This window comes from Scophthalmus maximus, chromosome 5, assembly GCF_022379125.1.
Source record: "Scophthalmus maximus strain ysfricsl-2021 chromosome 5, ASM2237912v1, whole genome shotgun sequence".
Classification (NCBI taxonomy): Eukaryota; Metazoa; Chordata; class Actinopteri; order Pleuronectiformes; family Scophthalmidae; genus Scophthalmus; species Scophthalmus maximus.
In genome coordinates this window covers 20,810,060-20,832,500 of record NC_061519.1, presented here as the reverse complement: position 1 = coordinate 20,832,500, position 22,441 = coordinate 20,810,060, and the positions used below count along the sequence as shown (strand labels likewise).

Here is a 22,441-nt window from a genome sequence, read left to right as displayed (position 1 = left end):
CGCTTGATTATTGATTCATATCTTGAGCTGCACTGCATTACTTATTCCCCTATATCGTTTGTTTTACACAATTCTACAGCTACTTTTGAAAAAAAAAATCTTCTACTTTCCTCTACTCATTCTAAATCTTTAGGATTCACTTGTTGAGAAGTGGCTGCAGGACTCTCCTGGGCATCCTTCCATTCTCTCTCTCTCTCTCTCTCTCTCTCCAGATAATAAGACATTAATTCATCTTTCTCACACGAGGAGATGCGGCCGATCTTCGTTGTTATCCCTCTCCGGTCTGTGTTTTTCGACGGTAAACGCGGGCCTCCCGGTGCCCATTACCGGAGCTGCCAGATGATCGGCGCGGGATGGAGGTCCCGCGGGACGCGGAGCACGTGGTGTCGGCTGCCACAAGACGTCAGCGGCAGATGGCATGGGTACCCGTCGTTGGCACGAGTGTCATTCCTCAAAGAGAGAGGGAGGGAGGGAGGGAGAGAGAGAGAGAGAGAGAGAGAGAGTAGGGTGCCCGTGTTCAAGCCTTTCCCTCTCATTTGTGGTTTGCAAGAGAAGAAGCTGCAGCGCAGATTCAGTGGGGAGATCTGGGATCATGCGAGGTGCACGCTGACCGCAGGTTAGTCATATTTGTGTTATGCAATTATGCATCTGTTCACTCTTACTGTGCTCTTATTAACAGATTTAAACACATATTTAGGTAGAAGTATGGGGGGTTTTTTTGCACCAAACTAGATTTTATTTTAAAGCATCACAAACACTGGGTTGTTTTCTCACAACAAGTTGCAAGTACAATGAGGCTGAGAGACTTAGGGAGGGGGGTAGCACGCTGTGACATTGGCCTCGGTTGCCAGTTTGTTCCCCATCCTCTTGGGAGGGTTCATTCACAAGGTAATTAAACTGGCAACCTTCAAAAGACGTCGGCGTGTACTCAGTGCTCATAGTTTGTGCTTTTTTGGGGGGGGGGGCTTTGGTCCCACAGGAAATATGTTGACACTGCCATTCGAGGAATCTCATATGATGTGCGAGCCGCGGTTCGGTGCCAACTATCCTCGTGAGAGCCCACCTGAGAGCCTGGAGCCGGAGCGACAGCACCACCCGGACAGGTCCAACTCAGTGATGAGGGAGGCCGAGGACGACCTCTCCGACAGGGAGGAGGACGAGAGGGAGGACGACCAGGATGAGAACGGGCTCCCCAAGAAGCGAGGCCCCCGGAAAAAGAAGGCTGGCAAGGAGAACGACAGGGCCAAACTGCGCCGACACGAAGCCAACGCCCGAGAGCGCAGCAGGATGCACGGCTTGAACGCCGCGCTGGAGAGCCTGCGCAAAGTTGTGCCGTGCTACTCCAAAACTCAAAAACTGTCCAAGATCGAGACCCTCAGGCTGGCAAAGAACTACATCTGGGCCCTGTCAGAGACTCTGAGCGCGGGCAAGAGACCGGACCTCCTCGCCTTCGTACAGACTTTGTGCAAAGGATTATCTCAGCCCACGACCAACTTGGTGGCCGGCTGTTTGCAGCTGAACGCGAGGAATTTCCTCACCGACCACAACGGGGAGGTCGTGTTCTCCGGCAGGCCGCCCTACGACGCCATGTACCCGTACCCCGGCTCGGACGTGAACACGCCCCCTGGCCACAGCGGCGGCAGCCTGGACACCGGCGCCAAACCGTTCCGACACTACGGCTACAACGGCGCGTACGAGCCCTACTACGAGAGCCAGTCCCCGGAGGGCGGGAGCCCGCATTTCGACGGCCAACTGAGCCCCCCGATGAATTTTAACGGGATTTTCTCCCTAAAACAGGATCCGCCAGACTACAGCAAAGGCAGCCCCTATGGAGTGCGCTACTGCGGCGCGCCGGGGCGCACGGCTCTTGCGCACAACTCCATGTACAGGGTCTCCCCAGAGGCCCGCTTCCCTTACGACCTGCACGCCCGAGGCCAGTCCTTCCAAGCACAAGGGGAAGTTAATGGCTCCTTCCACAATTAACCAATCAGCTGGACAAAGTTCAAGTTTCAGAAGCAGATGCAATTCCCCCCGCCGCAGATGTCGAGTGGAACGAAACGGACTCCAGACACACTGATGCACCGCGAAAAGGACCATTTTAACAAACCGCTTTGTTTGAAATGTTCACTAATATTATTGTTTTTATTATTATAACGGTAAATCAGATATGACGGTTTCATATCTGATCAAGTTCTCAATTATTGTTCCATTAAATCTAGAGGCAGAAAAAAGAAACCACAAGAAGCTTATTTTCGAAGCAAAAGAAGTGAAATGTATCTAAATAAGAAGGGGGATCTGATTCGTTTTAAGGAAAAATAGGATTTAATGTTCCACATATTTAATTTCAGTGTAAATCCACAACATCTCACACGTAGAATTGTTTTTTTAAAGATGCATTCTTTTTTGTTGTTGAGCGAACTGTTTACTGCTATAGTGAATTACTGTATCTATATTTGTTTGTTCATGGCAGCACTGCCGATGACGGTACAACATGATTCTAGCCGATACAGTGAGCGATTAATTTTCACTGATTTCCGCGGCGAAAAATAAAATCAGTTCAATTAAAAGAGCCGGGGGAAGAATCCAAGAGAGGTTTCACTTCATCGCTGAAGTTTTGCTGAGACACGATTGGACTTCAGAGATTCAGTCAGTTAGCAATAAAGGTCAACAGAGCTATGCAAGGCAGCTTAATGCAATCTTTGCTTATATTTAAGGAAAAAAATGATTTATGTCTATTTCCTCAAGGCGTTTCTCATCATCTAATATCTAATTAAAATGGTGACAATTACACGAAATTAATTATAAGAGACGTGCATGTGTTCAGAGACCTGGTGATGAGGTCATCTGACGAATTGGTCCTATAAATACAAGAAGTAATGGGGATGAAAAAAAAACAACTAAAATATTAAATGCATTTGTATTTGGAGTCAATAGTGTGGTAACGAGGTGAATGTAAAATGATTTATTGTATTTATTTATTTATGCTTATTTATGATAAGTCCGTCAATTTGAATGTGGATAATATATTATAAAAAATGATATTGTACAGGTCAACAGTGATACATTTTATGTGAATTTCCATACATTCAAAGTTTGTTTGTGTTTCATCGTTGTATATTTCTCACTACATGCTGAAGCTCGAGCATTGGAAGTAAAAATCGTTTCTTTCTTTTTTCTCTCTGTGCGTGAGGTGAGCCACATGTTTTCAAAAACTATATGAATCCGATTAACATGCCTTAAAAAAAGGAGACGACGACCATCAATATGCAACGAAAATGAAAATGAAAGTTTCGGATAGTTTGATGTGAACTTTTTTTACACTTCCTCGTTGCTGCTGAGGAGCAACTGTGATGCACTCCATGTAATTTACTGCACAATGTTGGTGACTGTACTCACATAAATCCTGTTGATTTTGTAAATTTACCCGAATGACGAATGGTTATTGGATCATGTTTCTTATTTATCTCGGCAGTTACTGATCTGACACACACACACACACACACACACACGAACTCACAGACGCACTCCTTGGAAACTCGTTATGGATCGAAATACTCGTGAAGTAATGTGTTTATGTTTTGTGATGTGTTTGTCGCAATAAAATGAAGAGGCTGCTTCTCAGCTTTCTGTGGAGATGATCGACAGCAGACTGCAATTAAGAAGAGAAAAAATGTTAGAAAACAAATCAAGGCTAAAAATAAAAATAAAACGTTTTGGCCGTAATTTTATTTTATTAATGAATTTATTTTTGGGAAATTGGATCGTATTAAAAACCGTCCATAACTTCTGGGGCCTGTGGTGACATCGGCTTAAAAGAGACATAAGTTGAGCCTGCAGAGGAAGATTTATCATAACATGTCGAGGTTTCAAAACCAACACGTTTTAATCAAATGTAATTATGTTGTAGAACGATTCAAATGTCTTGTCTTTCACTTTAAATTAGGGATTTTCTTTTTCGATATAAAAACATATAAAGCTGTAAAAGCAGGGTTTCGAAATTCTGACCACGGAGGGGGATTGTGGGGCACAATAATCTGATTTGATTTCAGATGATCAGGTGGTTGATTTAAATGCCCACGAGGTGTTGGGTGTCAGCCAGGGAGCTCAGACAGTTGATCCCACTTCTCCTCGGCGAGGAGAGGAGAGAGCTGATCCCCAGAGATCCGCTGTAATATTTGGAAGGAGAGAAGATCACTGGCTCCAAAAACACGACTCACTTTCTTTTCTCTCAATATGTCAATATGAGCTCTGCTCATGATTGTGAGGAGGCGGAGATTTAAGGTCAAACCCTTCTTACCCCCCTATTTACTTGCAGAATGTCAATAAAATGTTGTGCAAGCAAGACCAGGAGAATTCATTGTGATGGGTAAACACACACACACAAAATACACTGAATCTCCGGTCCATCATATTAAAAACGACACTGGAGCAAATGTCACCTTTCATGCTGAGGTGCTGCAGTGACAGTGAGGAGCGGCCTCGAGTGTCAGGATGAAAACAAGGAATCACCACAGCCATCATCTATACGGACTGTGACAAATCGTGGAGTAATAATGTGCAGCACCTGTCCGTAAAGATGGTGACAACCTGCTTGTCATTTTCACAAGTTCAAAACTGGGCCTGGCCCCGTGCGCCATTTGTTCAGCAAAACTGAGTTCACCTCTGCAACAATAACAAATGTGGCAGTCAAATTGCACCTGACACCTCAGGAACCTAGTATCTTCCATGTGGGCAACAATTTATTGCCGTGTCTTCGCTGCAGCTGCCATCAGACCCAAACCGGTTTACTTAGCAAGAGGCAAATTCACTTTGAATATTGATTAATATTGTTTTGCAAAAGCCCAACTTATGAGAAAAAATTTAAATGTAGAGCTGTAAATCATCATGATCAAATTCGACTGCTCTCTTTAATTTACTGGAGAAGTATAATTTCCAGTGGCTGTGACACTGGAATGCAATGTTACATTATCATCAAATCTGTTGCATAGTATTTACAGAACAAAATAAAACTTTAGCAAATGTGGAATTAGAGCAAATTAAATTTCGTAGCATCATTAAAGTGACAAGAGAGAGAATCAGAGGCATCGGAGCCGGCCCCCGAATGGAAGCTTCTCGGAGGAAACACGGATCCGTATTCAGTGGAGATCAAACCAACCAGAATACGGTGTGAATTACTGAACATTTCTTTTATTTCATCCGTCCGTCTACGCAGCTGCTAATGATTTCAGACTGTGTTGAGACTTGTCTCATGTTGATTTAGATAGTGGAATAAATGTTGGTTTTGGGGATTGATGTTTCCAGCAATGAAGGCAGGAATACTTGGGATTGTTTGGCTGATGTGGGAAATTAAAAATTTCAACGCGTTCTTGTAAGGAAAATGAAAACTGCCTTTATTTTATTTTTTGAAGACAAAGCTCGTATTACAGTGGTCTTCATTCCCTCGCACATCCTTCTCTTCCTCTTTTTAGTCGTAAAACTGGAGGACCAGGTTGCTAGAGCTCCCTCTGGGGCTTTAAAGCACCTCTTTAGCCCCCCATCCTTCAATCCACCAACCCTTATTTGTCCCATTCATGAAGATTCTCACCCTGTCAGTCTGGCTGCCTCTTCCTCTATGCTGCGTGCATGTGAATATATGTATGCACATGTGTTTTGGGGGTTCAAATCCCTCTTGGGGCCTCACATGGAGGCTGACAAGGGTGAGGAGGAGGAGGAGAGAAGGGGGCTGTTTCACACCCACAGGATCCACGGGGCGGCGTGCAGCAGTTTAGCACAGGGTCAAACATGTACACGTAGCCCTATATTCATGCAGCTCATTAAGCTGGGTGGAGAGAGAGCGAGCGAGGGGGGGGGGGAGAAAGAAGTATAGGGAGAGAGAGAGAGGGAGCATATGGCCCAGCTCTGTGTGGGAGGTGAAGGACAGGAACGGAGGATATGTATCTTATAGAGCTGTATTCACAATTCACAAGATGTGGTGTCACAGTTAGTGCAAAACAAACCTTGTGTTTCCACGGGCATAAGTTTTGGAAACCACAACAATCATCTCAGAAGTTGAGGAAAAAAGTTTTGTGCAGTCACCGAACACGGACAAACGCGCACAAGATTCATCTTTATATGTATTTTTATTTTGTAATATATTATGGTAATTTAATTGTAATCTGGAGACTTTTTTCTTCTTCTTCCTGCAGTGTCTGAAAATCTGAGCACCAGTCAAGAAAAATGAAAATAATGTTCCCCGCCACGTCGGCAAGCATCCTCAAATTCCGTGCCATTCCCAAGCCCCAGATGGTGTGGGATGGGAAACGTTCCCCCATTAAATTCCTAATAATCATTTCTCCTGCGGAATCGGGGGTGGTGGCGGCAGCGGAGGTTGGAGGAGGGCGGGGGGTGCGAGAGCGTATGTGTGTGTGTGTGTGGCTGCGAAGTGAGGATTGGGTTGGTGGGTGAGGGGAGTAGAGGGATTTGGTGTTTTAATTAGACAGATTTAAGGAGCTGAAACCCCCTCCTCTCAAAGAGTGTGTGTGTGGAGAAACTCGGCTTCATTTGTGCCTCAATTTCTCCGGGTTGCAAGTGTGAAAAAAATTACACATATGAGTAGAGATGTGCATGTGTGTATGTGGTTATTTCTGTAAGTGTGTGTGTGTGTGTGTGTGTGTGTGTGTGTGTGTGTGTGTGTGTGTGTGTGTGTGTGTGTGTTGCAGGTCACGCCAGGGCTGATGCTGCAGTGGAGGAGGCCTGACACTCCAGTGCTACGGGCCAGGATCTCATTAACGTGTCAGATTGGTGGATCAGTCTCTCTGGCAGCCGGCCCGGCCTCTCGCAGGAAGTACTTTCTCTCTATCTGTGAACTTGGCACTGAAAGGTTAGGCAGGGTGGGAGGGAAGGGAGATAAGTGGGGGATATGTATTGGCCTGGAGGAGAGAGGAGAGGAGAGGCGAGACAGACGCATTAATTATAATATTTGGTCAGATTGGATAAATATTGGGTGAAGGATTGTGGTTTTTAAAAGCGCTTATCTGTCAGATCGAGTGGAAACTAATGAGTTACGAAGAGTGGCACTGATGGTTTCCGTGAAGCGAGAGAGGCAGATCGAGTCCTGAACTATTTTGGAGGTGGAGATATGCTAAGTATGTGACAGGAGCATCTGTCACTACATCACCTTTGTGCTTTGTGCTCTTTGTCTATATAGAGGTACTCCGACTGGGTGTGCGTCTGTGTGAGCGAGAGAGAGAGACAGTGTGTGTGGCTATATCGTGACACAGTATAGGGTGAGTTTCGGAGCAGGTGGGAAGCATAAAAGGGTGTGATCCTCCGACACCCCAGCAACACCCTATTTCAGGGCCGACTGTGCTACTGGGTAAGGTGGTTTCAAATCCCTCGGCTGTGAACGTGAGCATCTGGTCGTCAAGACTCCTCTGTGTCGCGTGACAGACAGATGGATCCACAGACCTACAGATAGTAAGGTAGATATTTCCAGTCAATTTCCATAGCCCACCACATCCTCCTGTTTTTTAAGACTGACTACTGCATGGGTGGCAAATTGGTGAGAGCTACTATGTATATATTCTGGATGGTTTACAATAAAGAACGTAACTGACATATCTCTTGCTAAGTTGCAGAGAGGCCTGGCTAGTTTACTAATATAACTATACTGTTATTGAGCATCAATTCCCCATGCATCTTATTTCAACCATAACTGCAGCTCTTATTAAACATCAGCAGCATGCAAAAACATTTAAACAATTAGACTTGAGAGCAATAATAATCTGTTTCATTTCTAAACCTTGTGGCTCAAGTCTCTTAAATTAATCATAAATAATCATAAATCATAATCCACTTATATGCTTCAATGCACATTTAGATTTGATAGAGATGTGCTGATAATATACAATCTGATTATGTAAACGTCTTACCCTTCATAAGTGCAACAGACGGTCCATTGATCCAATCTGCTGCTATTCTAATGCGCTGCTGCTCACTTCCGGGAACTATTGCGAGGCTCCATGATCCGCCATTGATTGGGGAGGAGAATGGTCCATTGGAGTGAACGGAGATGTGGTTACACTCTCTCTCAAGGGCTCTGGCCCGTCCCAATGCTTGGTCCTGCTCTGGCTCCTCCGACATGCAGCAGAACGTGGCAACGTCCAACCTCATCCGCCGGCGTCTCCTGATTAGCAGCCTGCGATGCTAACCGCTAGCAACAGTCCCCAGTCGCGAAACCCTCACTTCCAAAACACGCTCGGTTACAATTTTAACAAAATGAACAACCACTCACATAACCCCCCCCGCTTGATAACGATAACTTATAATACTTTCTTATCAAGTTAACTGGAAGTTCTCTCGGAGATGACATGTCGTCTTTTTTACTCTTTTTCCGGCAGCATCTTTTTTTTTTCTTTTTTTTTTTCTCGTCTCCGTACTTTTCTCTATTAACCCCGCCCCCTGACAATCCCACAGGTTCATCCCGAATTACATAAAATGATTGACACCTGCCCAAACAAATCAGAACCCCAAAAACTGAAGGTGGGTGAGGAGTTCAAAAGCCTTACAAAACATAGGACATTTTGGTATCTAACATATACTTTCGCCACATTAACCATACAAATAACAGCAGCAAATACATTTATAGGCCCACATCAGAACAATTTACCAACTGAAATAAATGTGGTAAATTCATATGAACAAATTAGAAGGGTGCTACGGATGCCTTTCATGGCGGGGAAAAATGTTGACTTTTCCTTCTAAATACATTACTGTAATTCCCCAAGTTCAAAGAACATATTGAATGCGAACAACTTGGTTTTTGTCTAGATAAATTTGGAAACTCCTTTTTAGTGCTAAATTTAAAAAAAAAGAAGATACAAGCAGCTTAGTGAGCAAAACAGTGCCGTTTTGTAGATAGATAGATAGAACGATAGATAGAATGATAGATAGATACAACGATTGATAGATACAACGATAGATAGATAGATAGATGGATAGATGGATAGATAGATAGATAGAACAATAGATAGAATGATAGATAGATAAATAGATAGATAGATAGATAGATAGATAGATAGATAGATAGATAGATAGATAGATAGATAAAATGATAGGTAAATAGATAGACAGAATAATAGATAGATAGATAGATAGATAGAATGATAGATAGATAGATAGATAGATAGATAGATAGATAGATAGATAGATAGATAGATAGAATGGTAGATAGAACAATAGATAGATAGAATGATAGATAGATAGATAGAACAATAGAACGATAGAACGATAGATAGATAGATAGATAAAATGATAGGTAAATAGATAGACAGAATAATAGATAGATAGATAGATAGATAGAATGATAGATAGATAGATAGATAGATAGATAGATAGATAGATAGATAGATAGATAGATAGATAGAATGGTAGATAGAACAATAGATAGATAGAATGATAGATAGATAGATAGAACAATAGATAGATAGATAGATAGATAGATAGATAGATAGATAGATAGATAGATAGATAGAATGGTAGATAGATAGATAGATAGATAGAATGATAGATAGATAGAACAATAGATAGATAGATAGATAGATAGATAGATAGATAGATAGATAGATAGATAGATGGATGGATGGATAGACAGATGATGGACGGATAGACAGACAGACCGACAGATAGATATCGGTACCTTTCTGTAGCCCCTCAGAGACTAATGTTACACCATCATCACCCACATTCCCATTTGGAAATGAGAAATCACCGACATTAAACATGTAAGAACAAGTAGGAACTTTCTCGGCTCATCTAGACTAATTATATAGCGCTTTGTGAGGAGTCATTAGGTACATAATTAACTATCTATTAGTATGAAGAAAGAATCCATTCATAATATCTATACTTAAAGATCTCGCTGCTCTTTCTTAACTTGTTTCATAATCACTCCCTCCTTGCGATTAATAAGAATCTTGATCGACCATCAAATATCACTTGTGTAGATCAATTCAGATGAGGTAATGACTGCCATGGCACCTTTCCCCGTATGCAATGCATGCAAAACTTAATAAAAACCTCGTCTGGAACAAGTTCTCCTCCTTGTATGCACAAAATGTTTGGAAAATAAAATTTGGTACACAGGCATCAGCTGGCAAAGACCATGCCCAAACAACAATGTGCATTGGCAAAATCCAATTAAATTTTTTCACAAATACTTCTAAGTAGTTGTAAGACATGCAGATGCACAGCGGTATAGTGTTTTGTGGAGGTTGTGGATGTGATAAATGTCCAGACCTGGCAGGAGACTCCTCTTATCGATGTATGATCTGTCTACTGTAGAAAATCTTTGCATTTCTTCTTAGTATTCTAGTCCATTCGTGCCATCACCAATCTGGCCCATACTGCCTTTCAAGCATTTCCTGTGGGACTCATACTGTGTTCACAAGGCCTCTCTCCCTCTCTCTCTCACACACACACACACACACACATACACACACACACAGTGTGGTGACTGCAGAGGGAAGTGAGCTGTCTGCGGAGGGTTGGATTCTTGGTGCCGGTCCAAAAATGTGTCACTCGGGACACGCATGGCCTGCTGGAGGCAGGAATTCTGTCGCTAATGGGCCCCGCAGCCGTCGTCACCACCTGGGGATATGGGAGACGGGATGGATGGATGGGGGAGGATTGAGAAGGGAGGGAGGGAGGGAGAGTAGAGGGAGTGTATGCAGCATAATGTGTTGGCTACAAACAGGAGGATATGGTGTGATATGGAAACTGAGTGATCTGACTATCTATCTATCTATTGTTCCATCTGTCGTTCTATCTATCTATCTATCTATCTATCTATCTATCTATCTCTTGTTCTATCTATCTATCTCTTGTTCTATCTATCTATCTATCTATCTATCTATCTCTTGTTCTATCTATAAAACAGCACTGTTTTGCTCACTTAGCTGCTTGAACCAAAAAATTTTTTTTAATCTAGCAGTAAAAAGGAGAGTTTCCAAATTCAATTAGACATGAACCAAGTTGTTCGCATTCAATATGTTCTTTGAACTCGTGGAATGAATGTATTTAGAAGGAAAAGTCAACATTTTTCCCCGCCATGAAAGGCAGCTTATAAAAAAATGTGAAGGCATAAACAGGCAGGGCAGGTGTTGACGATGCAAATGAAACGGATGACAGATGGTGAGCCTTGCGATTGCTCACTGTGCAGATAATGGATGGAGGTAATCAAATTCCTCTGAGGCTTTGGGACTTTCTTCAGAACTTTCCCATCAATTGCACCATCAAACGGCGGCGTCGTCAAATGCAGCCCCCCCCCCCAAACCCACCCCACCCCACCCTTCTACCTCAAAAGAAGAGATACAAAGAAGTTACAAGATTGAATTTTTTCTGATAGACTTGGCCAAGTTGTGCGGCTAATGTGGAACATACACTTTTTCTGTCAAACCGCAGACAGACAGACAGAAGATCTACCTGGAAGGCTTGGTCCTCAGGTCTTCATTCCAAATCCAGATGTTGTTCGATTTTCATGTCCCTGATAAAATAGGACTGTGTGTGTGTGCGCGTGCGTGCGCGTGTTTCTGTGTGTTTGTTCGCCCGGGCTCGTATGAAAAGTTTTCACAACAATGTGCTGCAGCTATTATAGAAAAAGCAACAATCACATCAGCATGCCAACAAGACAAGTCTGCAGGGGACAGAGTGAGTGTGCGGTTTTTTTCCCCGTTTTTTTTTTTTTTTTCATCCATGCAAACTCTCCTTTCATGGTCTGTGATCGAAGCTTTTAAAGATGTGTTCACTCGAGCTGCGGGAGTTGTTGTTATTTCAAAAAGGGGAGTGTGTGTTTGTGTGTGTGTGTGTGTGTGTGTCGGAGGGGGGGGGGGGTCATGAAAACGAGCATCTGATGTGTATTTTTCATATTTTTTAACTGGGGGGGGGGGGGGCTGCAGTTGTGTAAATTTCCTCATCAGTGTGGTGACAGCCATTCGATTTTCACACGGCCCAGTTTGAAGGTCAGTTTAATGGTCCATTTGTGTTTTGTATTCGTCTTGCTTCAGTGGAAGCTTCAAAACAAAGAGGGCCAGACAACACAATAAATTAGTTTTGGTTTTTTTTTATGAGTGAAACATGTCGTTAAAAATGCAATAAGTCTCCCAATACCGCGCAACTTATTCCGCGAGAAAATCTATCAAAGCATCTCCGGAGTGAAAAATGTGCGAAGTTGGCTTCACTCTCATCAGCATGGAACACAAAGAGTGTTGCGTCAGACCAGACTTGAAAATGCCAATGCTGCATTTGAAAAGCATTTTCCTGTCACAACACTCAAGGGCGGCATATTATCGCAACAATTCTCTTTCACACTTGCAGCTATGATAACAGCTTCAAGTGTCACACATATGTCTCCATGAAAAGCGTAGGAGAAAAGTATCACAGAGGCACGGGGAAGAAAGTATGCTGAAAATCACAAGTTCTTTTCATGTGTCAGGTGATTTTTTTTTCTTCTTTAATAAATGTGATAATTGCTCCCGCAAAATCTCAGGACAGTGCACCATATTGCTCATGTTAAAAGTGTGAAAGCGTTTCCTTTGCATTCCTTTTTTTTATGTTGGCAGGAAAATGTTAGTGGTGGAGCAGTTTCCTCACAGGTTGGTGAGCGACCTGCTGGGAAGTGTCTCTTTCTAACGGTGTTCCGGTGACGTCTAAATATGAGGAAAAATCCACAATGAGAATGACAAAAACACGTTGTTAAAGAAATATCCTGTGCAAGCTTCCGTTAAATAACTTTTTCCCGTCGTCCCTACCCAACTAGATCAAGGGCACACACACACACAAGTGAGTGTAATGTACTTTTCCCAACTCATTTGGATAATCTCTCCCCGAGTTACCTCGGCTAGTGTGAAATTCCCAATTACCTACTGTACATCCCAGAAAAATCACAGAACATCGCCATCCGAAATTTTCTTAATGAATTCCTTTGTCTCTGAATGCACAGATGAGGCATGAGAAAGGCACATGTACGGTGAGCGTATTAGTTAGGCGAGCCCATGTGATGGTGCCCGTTCACGGCTGACAGAGTGTTGGTATCCTCGGGCATCGCTGCCAAGCTGCCAGTCTGTGCCGTCACACCTTGCTGCCTTTAAAGATTGCCCTGCAGAGACGGGGTGGGGGTACGGGGGGGGGGGCTCACGTTTTTAACAACGCACAGTCTGGCAACCCAGGAGGGTTTACGACTCAGGATTGGTGCCAAGAACTGCCCACCAGAGAGATGGGGGGAGGAGGGGTGGAGGTGCAAGGAGATATGGGGGTATGGCACACATACGCACATTTTATGTGTGTGTGTGTGTGTGTGTGTGTTTGAGGGGAGGCTGGGTCCAATATTGGGGTGTACATCCAACAAAACAGTATGTCAAATCAATTCATCAAACTTTCTCAGTGTCACGTTAAGGGAAAAAGGGTGTGTGTGCACATGATGTACCCCTAACATCTCACACACACACACACACACACACACACACGCACGCACACACACTTTGCCTTTTCTCGGTAATCCACACAAATGGCAGTGGATGGCAGAATGTAAATGAGCTGGTTATTACACAGCAACGTTCATCAAGCTGAGCTGGAAAGACTTCAATGGCCCTGATGAATATGCATGCAAATTTGTTAATTAAGTTAATTATTCTGCTGAAAATTCATTTGTCTTCCCAAGGACATTTCTGCGATGATTTTAACATGTTTCCACCATTAGTCATGCACGGCGCTATTGAAAATCACTTCTGTTCACCTTTTGGAAAGTTGCGGCCAAAAAAGGGGGATAGAAACACCTACAAACGAGGAGGAGGAGGAGGAGGGCCGAGGCAGGTAGAGGACAACATATCAGGGGCGTGGAGTGTGGTCGGAGGTAGACGGCAGCTGGTGCAGCCTGAGGATAAGGAAGGGTAAGCCAAGAAGCGTGGTCTGGATATTAGCTCAGTGGCTAGAGCATTAAAGAGTTAGTGCCAGGTCTGGAGGTCCAGTTCTCAACGGGCCGATCCAAGCTACGAATGTTATCATTTATTTTAATGCAAAGTACTTCAGTCTAAAACGTACAGTATGTTATGTCATGTCTTTCCATATTTGCTGTCACACAAATCGTTTCAGATCAAAGTTATCAGATCGTGTACTCAATTAACCAAGTTATACAATGCCACAGGCCAAAAATTAGGCAAATATCTTGAGTGGCAAAAACCGATCTTAAAAGCAAACTTATTTACCAGCCGTATGCAAATGACAGATTTTCATCATGATGCCAAATGCTGTGTTATCTGGTTCAAAATAATAATAGTCGGAAGGTTTATGTAACATTACGGTTTCTTAATAACCTACATGTTTGCGTTTAAACATGCAGGTTTTATAATTTTTTTTCTATTATACCTCCATCATTTATATTTACACATCTGTAATTTTTACAGAATTTTTTTGGTTTATTCTCACATTCTATGATATGTTGTGTTGCTTCCAGACCCTTGTCACTTTTCAACGACATAAAAAAAGTAAAATTTAAAAAGTAAGAGAAGCAGAACAAAGTTAAGGTACAACAATAATAAAAAAAAAAGCCAGATGGGAAAAATTGAGAAATAAACATCAGGCCGCACCGTTTGATACATCAAATGGCCAGTCCTCATCTAAGTCTTTGCAGGAGGCCTAGTCTGCATATCCAGATGTTTGATTTGTTAATTAAGTCTCTGTGGTAGTTAACCACCTTGTTTTTTTTTCCCTATCTGACAACAGCAGGTATGAAGAGGAGGGTGACCCAAAAATATAAAGCTGCGATGGCGTGGGTTATGCCGAGACAGGCTGCATTCATTCTTTGTGTAGCGCTCATGTTTAAAAACAGAGAACAAGTTGTTCAGTGAGTGAACAGAAGAAAAAAAAGGACATGCATTCAAAGCAGTTAAGGGCTTTTGTAGGGACTAATAATCTGTTTGTCTCCCCATTGGGGTCAACTAAATTCTTTTTATGGAAAGTTTATAAGAATATACTCAATGATATGGTCCTGTAATAATGAAACAAGCAGCATAGTGCCAATACCAATGTCCCCTCTAGTGGAGAAATTTAGAATTGCAGTGTGTGTGTGTGTGTGTGTGTGTGTGTGTGTGTGTGTGTACATTTAGGCCAAGCTGCAGTGTGAGACCATTAAAGTCTATGAGGTGCTCCTTTTTTAAAGAATGTATCCAAAAACACGTCGGCCTCCTGCATTTCTGATTGAGCATAGCAAAGATGTGTGTGCGCACATTAATGTGTATAGTAAGTGTGTATCAAACAGTGGATCTAATCCTTTTTTAAAAAAAAACCATTTTATTCCTGTGACAAATTTGATCAGGATGAGGTGTATTAGTGAAATGTCTTACATGCCAGTGTGTGTCATGCGAGGATTAAGTCATCTCTATTTGTTCACTAAAGCAGTTGTTTGTAATGATAAGCCTGACACACTTAATCAATTTGCACACATTTCCCTGACAGTCCAGATTAACAAGAAATAAGACTTTATTAGCAATATGCACAGAGTACACACACACGTTTACACATTTGCAAGGCATCAATTAAATTCACATATGGTCGGAGTAATTATCGTGATAGATAACTGGAATTAAAGGAGCGATATCATTGCGAGAAAGGAGGGTGAGTTGCCCTGGAGAAAAGAAGAGCAGGGAGTGAGTGTTAGGGCCAGGGAGGGCTAGTCGCAGAGACTACATAAGAAAACAACAACAGCTGTTTAGCTCGTGGCTAAAAACAGGATTGAACAACAACATCATTTGCTGAGAAAATGATCTGGGAAAAGAGATGGTACTGACTCGGAGATAAGAAATGGGACGCCTCAGATGGTCTTTTCTTTTGGGGATCTGCAGGGTGGATTTTTTTTTTTAGGCTTGTTCTTTTGTCTTTGGTCTTTCGTGTAATTATTTCTTTCGATAAACTTCAAATCCCACGAATTTGAATCTTTTTTCCCCTCAGCGGAATTTTCCACAACAATGGGATCCCACAGAGGTTCGACAACTTCTCTTTTGAGAGCGCAGATGAGTCTAAAACTCATAAATTGCTGTATCACAAGGAAACCAAATGCAGGATTGTGGGATGACGTACAATTCAGGTTTGAATGTTGAATGTTGTTGTGTTTACAGCCCGCATAGAGACACAATACTAGAATTAAAAAAGACCATTACTAATGTTGACTTGTACATACAACTTTGCTTTATCTACAGTATGAGGTTTTTTTTGTTGCCATTCTTACACACACACACACACACACACGTTGATAATATTTGTCATTAAACCCTTTGCCCGGTGCCTGCCTGAGAATGTGTGACTGCTCTGCCCTTGACTTGTATCCATTCATCCAAGCATGCTGGATGGTTTAGTTAATTAAGCTTAATCTACCCCCAGAGACAGATATGAACGCTGTTACAGTGGCCCACTGAGCTGTCCCTGTACACTCTTCTCCGGACCCCCCATGGAGCCATCAGGGCCTCACTACTCAACCATGTTCACATATATTGACAGGGCTCTGGAGAAACACATTATATCTAAGAGTTAAAAGATTTGTGCCGGAAAAAATGTGTGTGTGTGTGGGGGGGGGGGGGGGGGTTTGTAATATTTTAGCTATTGAAAAGATACAGCACACCACTGGAATTTGTAACATACATAATTCTAAAGAAGTGAGACGAAGAAGCGGATGTTGAGCAAAAACACTTAACTGATTGATGTTAATCATAAATGGACAGTGTGTTAATATTATTTTCTTTTCGATCCTGTTGCTGAGAACTAATGGTTTTTGTTTTGTGTCACAGACAAGGTCAGTGTTAGGTGTTGGCCAGGCTGACATGTTAGAAGAAAAAAAAAAGAAGAGGAAGAAATAAATTAACATGATTCAGAATTGCTTTATTTGCAGTTACAGAGGGTCCATGTGGGAACATTGGCTGGCTAATTGGTGCTTGCACATATGAAGACAGAGAATAAACAGATGCGGACAGAAATATAACATCTGATGTGCAGGTAATAATGTTTGACATACAGCTTGTACATAAAAAAATGCCCTATCCTATGTCCCTTTGTGAGAGGCTTGATCTGTAATTTATGGTTGGAAAGATATTAAGACATATATTCACATAAGACACTGAGGAGTGTCATTTGCCATAGTTCATCTGAGATCAAAACAATGGCTTTTCGTACCTAAATATTATCTCAGTATAACATAATCATATAGAAGCATTGAAAAATGATGGATATTTCTATTGTTATGTCTATGTTTAAAAAAACATTTTAAAGTGGAATCATATTTGTTTTTTAATTTTAACTTGTATAACAGATTTTGCCTTAAGACATTGTATCACATTAAATCTTCAATGACAATAAAGGCTAGAACACACACTTTCATGGCATTACAAGTCAGACTGTCACTATTGTAAAGAACCACATTGGCTTTTAGTTAACATCAGCTATTATCACATCAACGTTAATGTATTTAAACCCAATGATGACATACTGATGTCTAACTGTTTTTTTATACATGCATCATTTGCTTGGCGCGCGCGTGCGCACGCACGCACGCACACACACACACATACACACACAACCACACACTTAATTTTAGAATTGACTTGACTAAGTGTCTTTTTGATGCAGTTCCAGTACATTCTGAGTAACAGAAAGGTTTGGGATTATGCCTTTCTCCCTTTTCTCCCTCAACACTTTGTTACAGGTTAAAAGATGCAACAGTTGTTTTCGTACCTTTTGTGAGAGCATATAAAGCAGAGGGTTCACGCAGCAGTGAGAATATCCAAGCAACTCACAAATGTGAAAGGCAATGATCAAGCGTTCTTTGGCATTACAGCGTTTGGGTTCATACCAACGTTCAATGAGAAGTATAATATTGTAAGGCCCCCAGCAGATGAAGAAGGCTGAAACAATACAAAATACCACCACTACAGTCCTGCGCCTCTTTCTGTTTGAAGACCCCAAAACAGTCTTAAGGATGGCAGTATAGCAAAAAACAATGATAACAAAGGGAAGGAAGAAAAGCAGTGACACTTGGAGATAATATCCAAGCTTGAAGTCAGGGTCATCGGAGGAATACTCACATGTTGTAACATTATTCCAGTGGGTTTCCACCTTCACGTGCATAGCGTCACTCAGGGATACAGCAATGCTGATGACCCATGCAGCTGCACACGCACCCATGGCACACCTCTGCCTTACACTGTTGCTTGGCCATTTTTGCAGCACCACCGTAATGAAACGATCCACAGTCATGGCAGTCAGTAGAATAACACTGCTGTACAAACCGACAAAATATGCAGCAGCAATAAATTTGCAGCCAAAGTCCCCAAACACCCAGTTGTGCAGGTAAAATGTGGCCCAGAATGGAAGTGTGACGGTGAAGACCAAATCTGAGCAGGCCAGGTTCAGGACAAGCAGATTTGTGACATTTTTCAGGTTCTTGTTAACAACAAGGACAATTAAGAGGAGACTGTTGCCAGCGAGACTGATGATGAAGACCAACAAGAATAAGGAACCACTGATGGTCGCAAAATCAAATATCTCATCACAAAAATAAACCACATCCTCACTGTCGCTCACACTGTCGTTCTCCATTGTAGAGTTTCTAGAAAACATGAGCACAAAAAAATGGCAAAATGTAATCAATACACAGCAGATTTTGAAGTCATATTTTATTCTTCAGCAATGTTCCTCTTAAAAAAGTAATCAATTAAGTAATATGGAACAAAATGAAGAGAACATTAACAGCAAGTTCTTAGCAACTTACCTTGAACATGAGCTGAGACGTCTTGAGCTAAATTGTGAAGAGAGCTTTGTGATAAGGACAGACTCCTGGTTCCTGTTTTAGTTTCACATTAAGTCAGAAATGCTATTTCATCATTCCAGTTTCCGAATTCACTGAAATAGATTGGATTCCAAGATCTAAACACAGAGAGGGAGGTAAAACCATTATGGCCCGTTATGGCCCACAGGTCCACCAGTGCAGCAGCCCACCAGGATTTTTCAGGTAATATGCTGCCCTGTGTTTATTTGGAGTATGAATTCAAAAGCTGGCCGATAATTACAAATTGTGAAATAGACAAGCATGACTACTGACAATTAACGTGGAAAATTTTAATATACAAAATAAAATTCAGGTAATCAAGGGTAACATATTCAGTCATATACAGATATATTATCTCTTTTACAATTGATAATCAACTTATCAGCACGCATCGAAATTACATATACAGCAACAGCATATTGTGTTTGTAGATAAGTAGATAACAACACTTGATTACAAGAGGATATTAAATATGCAACACTACACTACGTATCACAGCTATCAAACAAAAGCTTTAGTTCTCATACAAACAGCGGCCACTTTATTGAATACACCTTTCTAATACTATGTCGGACCTCATTTTGGCCCCAGAACAGCCTGCATTTTTTATGACATGTATTCACAAGTGTGATGGAAAACTTCCTTTGAGGTTCTGCTCCATGTTTACATGATTGCGTCCCATCATTTCTGCATATTTGTCAGCTCCACATTCATTCTGGTGGAAGCAGCCATTTGAAGATGAGTAGACTGTTGTCATTAAGACCGGCACATGGTCAGTATCAATATTCAGGTATACACTGTGGCATTTAAACCATGCTGGTATCAATGGGTCCAATGTGTGGGAAGAAAATATTCCCTTCAACACCATCACCATGAGTCTGGACTGTTGACACAAATCATGTCGGGTCCATGGACTCATGTGGTTCATGTCATATTCGGACCCCACCATCTGTGTGCCTCAGCATTAATCCAGAGATGTGTTGTGTGTTCAGTGATGCACCTTCCAGTCAGTTTGAACCAGCCCGACCATTCTTCTCTGACCTCTCATTAACAAGGTTTTTTTTGTTGCCTGTTTGTAAAGTCTACAAGTAAAACAGCCATGCCATAAAGAAAGTCATGTAGATGACATTTCTCCTCCATTCTGATGTTTGGTCTGAACAACAACTAAACCTCTTGAGCTTTTCAGAAAGGTTTTATGCTTTGAGTTCTTGCCATGTGATGAGCTGATGAGAACACTTGTTTGGAAGCCGCGAGTTTAGCATTTTGACCAGTGCCATGTTGGTTTTTTTTAAATTGGAGCTGGAATTGGATGGTGGGTCGGACTGAGAGCTTGTTCACTGCACGCTCACCCACACCTGCAACCATGCACCGATTGGAGAGACTAGCTGTCAATTGGGCTGTATCCACACTACCCTGCTTTATCGTCTGTTTCATTCTATATTAGACCATAATTGACAAAATGAAGATCATGCTTTATTGAAGAAGACTAAACTATCGCTTGAGACCATAAACTCCTCAGGATTAATGTTTTGTTATAAATCAAGAAGAGTCATTTTCTCATAGATTTCTATACAAACTGACTTTTTTGTAACCAGAGAGTCGTCCTCTGCTGGTGATTCCAGAGAATACAGGTTTAAGGCTCGTCCACATTGGCTTCATTTTGCAGACCCGGTGACTATGTCCATTTTTATATACAGTCTATATGGTCATCTATTGAGGAACTAAATGTAGCTTGACACATAGACAGGCAATTGATCAATAATATAGTAATCACCCTAGTTGCTCTGGAGGATGATGTTCTTCACCTGTTATCGTTTTTAAAGTTACCATCCTTATATAGATATGAATAAAGGGAATGAAATGGTTACAAGCAAGGGATCGCATTATTGTGAATGTCAATTTGATTTTGATTGAGGTCTTTGGGAACTACTTCAACTACAGAGAGAACTCCTCCCCACTAGTTACCGATGTGATTGTAAGTCGGCTTTGTCTATTGCGTATGCTACTTTTGTTGCCGCCCAAGCTCTTCAGGATTTTTTTCAAGTGATTTTTGAATTTAACACCCACAAACACATAAAGCACAGGGTTGAGGCAGCAGTGTGAAAAGGCAAAAATTCGGCTAACATCATACGCATATTCCAGTTGTTTATATGGTTCACAAACTGCAACCAAATTATGTGAGTCAACAGGTTGGTTGTTCCACAAATAAAATGACTTCAGAAATATCACAAAATTGTAAGGTGTCCACCCAACAAAGAAAACAACCATGAGCGTAAAAATAAGCTTTAAAGTTTTGTTCTTTCTTTGGGCAGTAGGGCGTAGCAACCTGCAAATGATCTGAGAATAGCAAAAACTGAAAAGCACTGAACTCACTATGAAGAGAATATTTTGTTGGTAGATTCCCCATAAGCTCCAGTTAGAATCTGCATACACACACTGATTATTGTCCTTGACTTTGGTGAAGATGAAGGCTGGACTGGCAATCAAGATACTTGCTGCCCAAATGATCACAGACACTAAGACACTAGAGATGCCGGTGGTCGTCACAATGTCAGACAGAGGATTCATGACAGCTACATAACGGTGAGCGGTCATCATGATGAGGAGGATACCACTGCTGTAGAAGCCAACGAAGAAGACAAAGTTGACTATTTTGCATGCAGGCTCCCCCAGAGTCCACCCATACATGTGGTAGTAGGCCCAGAAGGGCAGACCTACGGTGAAGAAGAGATCCGATACAGCCAGGTTCAGGATGAAAGCGTTGGTGAGAGATTTAAGATTCTCATACTTGGCCAGAATCACAATGACCAGGATGTTTCCGAACAGGCTGAAGATCACCATAATGGAGAAGAAAACCGGAATGAAGATCGTTCCAAACTGCATGACACGTGTTTTGTCACACATTTCATCTCCATAGTCATAGGAATAATAAGGGTCTGTGGTTGAGTCGAAGACTGTGTCTGTGGTCATGAAGTCTCCATTTGTTGCCATTTTCCTTCAGCAAGAAACAGAAAAACTAAATAATAAAAAAAGGTGACCAATAAATAACCCAAAATGTTCATATTTTGGAGTAAAGATGTATGTTCATGTAGGAATACAACACACATATTTGAAATGATTATTTCAATAGCCATGATCACTTTAAACAGTGTCTGTTCCCATATGTGTATAATCCAGGGACTATTTTAGAGACTAAATCCTGCCTTAAAACCAGAGGTAATAAGTGATAAAACATGTTTTTTTTCATGAAGAGAAACAACATTTATCCTATTTGACTAGCTCAGTAAATATTACATAAACACACCATAGTAACTTTTGAGGTGGAAAAAATGACAATATACATCCGCAAAATATCATCAAAATAATTATAGAAAATATGACAGATTGTATTTCTGCACTAAATTCTGTAATGTCAGGTTCAGCCTCATGAGAAACAACCTGTAAATACATACTTTAGAAATATGAAAAGGTACTGTACCTCCACAAAGGTTGTGCGCACACCAGGGTCCTTTGGGCAAATGTCTGTGAAACTTGGTGAACTGGGAATTGTTCCTTAAATTTCGCCCACAAAGGTGAACAGAAAATCAAACATCCTTT

At 41.7% G+C, this 22,441-nt stretch overlaps 3 protein-coding genes and 1 long non-coding RNA gene across 5 annotated transcripts; 1 reads left to right on the top strand and 3 right to left on the bottom strand.

Moving 5' to 3' along the window:
• The first annotated feature begins 508 nt into the window (after window positions 1-508).
• On the top strand, window positions 509-3,423 carry neurod6b (neuronal differentiation 6b). Its single transcript, XM_035635694.2, has 2 exons — window positions 509-616; window positions 980-3,423. The coding sequence occupies exon 2, from the start codon at window positions 985-987 to the stop codon at window positions 1,981-1,983; it is 999 nt and encodes a 332-aa protein (XP_035491587.2). The 5' UTR covers window positions 509-616; window positions 980-984; the 3' UTR covers window positions 1,984-3,423.
• Window positions 3,424-6,100: 2,677 nt separating this feature from the next.
• Window positions 6,101-8,553, bottom strand: LOC118311647. The gene is made up of 2 exons (XR_004794039.2): window positions 7,911-8,553; window positions 6,101-7,446 (listed from the first exon to the last, which is right to left on the bottom strand). It is a non-coding gene; the product is annotated as an uncharacterized LOC118311647 (long non-coding RNA).
• An 8,328-nt stretch (window positions 8,554-16,881) lies between these two features.
• On the bottom strand, window positions 16,882-18,931 carry LOC118311232 (chemokine XC receptor 1). Its single transcript, XM_035634903.2, has 2 exons — window positions 18,788-18,931; window positions 16,882-18,625 (listed from the first exon to the last, which is right to left on the bottom strand). Exon 2 carries the CDS (start codon window positions 18,613-18,615, stop codon window positions 17,626-17,628), a length of 990 nt encoding a protein of 329 aa, XP_035490796.2. The 5' UTR covers window positions 18,616-18,625; window positions 18,788-18,931; the 3' UTR covers window positions 16,882-17,625.
• Window positions 18,932-19,119: 188 nt separating this feature from the next.
• LOC118311231 (chemokine XC receptor 1-like) lies at window positions 19,120-22,401 on the bottom strand. 2 transcript variants are annotated; one of them, XM_035634902.1, is made up of 2 exons: window positions 22,323-22,401; window positions 19,120-21,860 (listed from the first exon to the last, which is right to left on the bottom strand). In XM_035634902.1, the coding sequence occupies exon 2, from the start codon at window positions 21,833-21,835 to the stop codon at window positions 20,780-20,782; it is 1,056 nt and encodes a 351-aa protein (XP_035490795.1). In that variant the 5' UTR covers window positions 21,836-21,860; window positions 22,323-22,401; the 3' UTR covers window positions 19,120-20,779. The 2 variants fall into 2 exon arrangements, with proteins under 2 accessions (XP_035490795.1, XP_035490794.1); XM_035634901.1 differs by having other exon boundaries at window positions 19,120-21,839; window positions 22,323-22,397.
• Window positions 22,402-22,441: the final 40 nt, after the last annotated feature.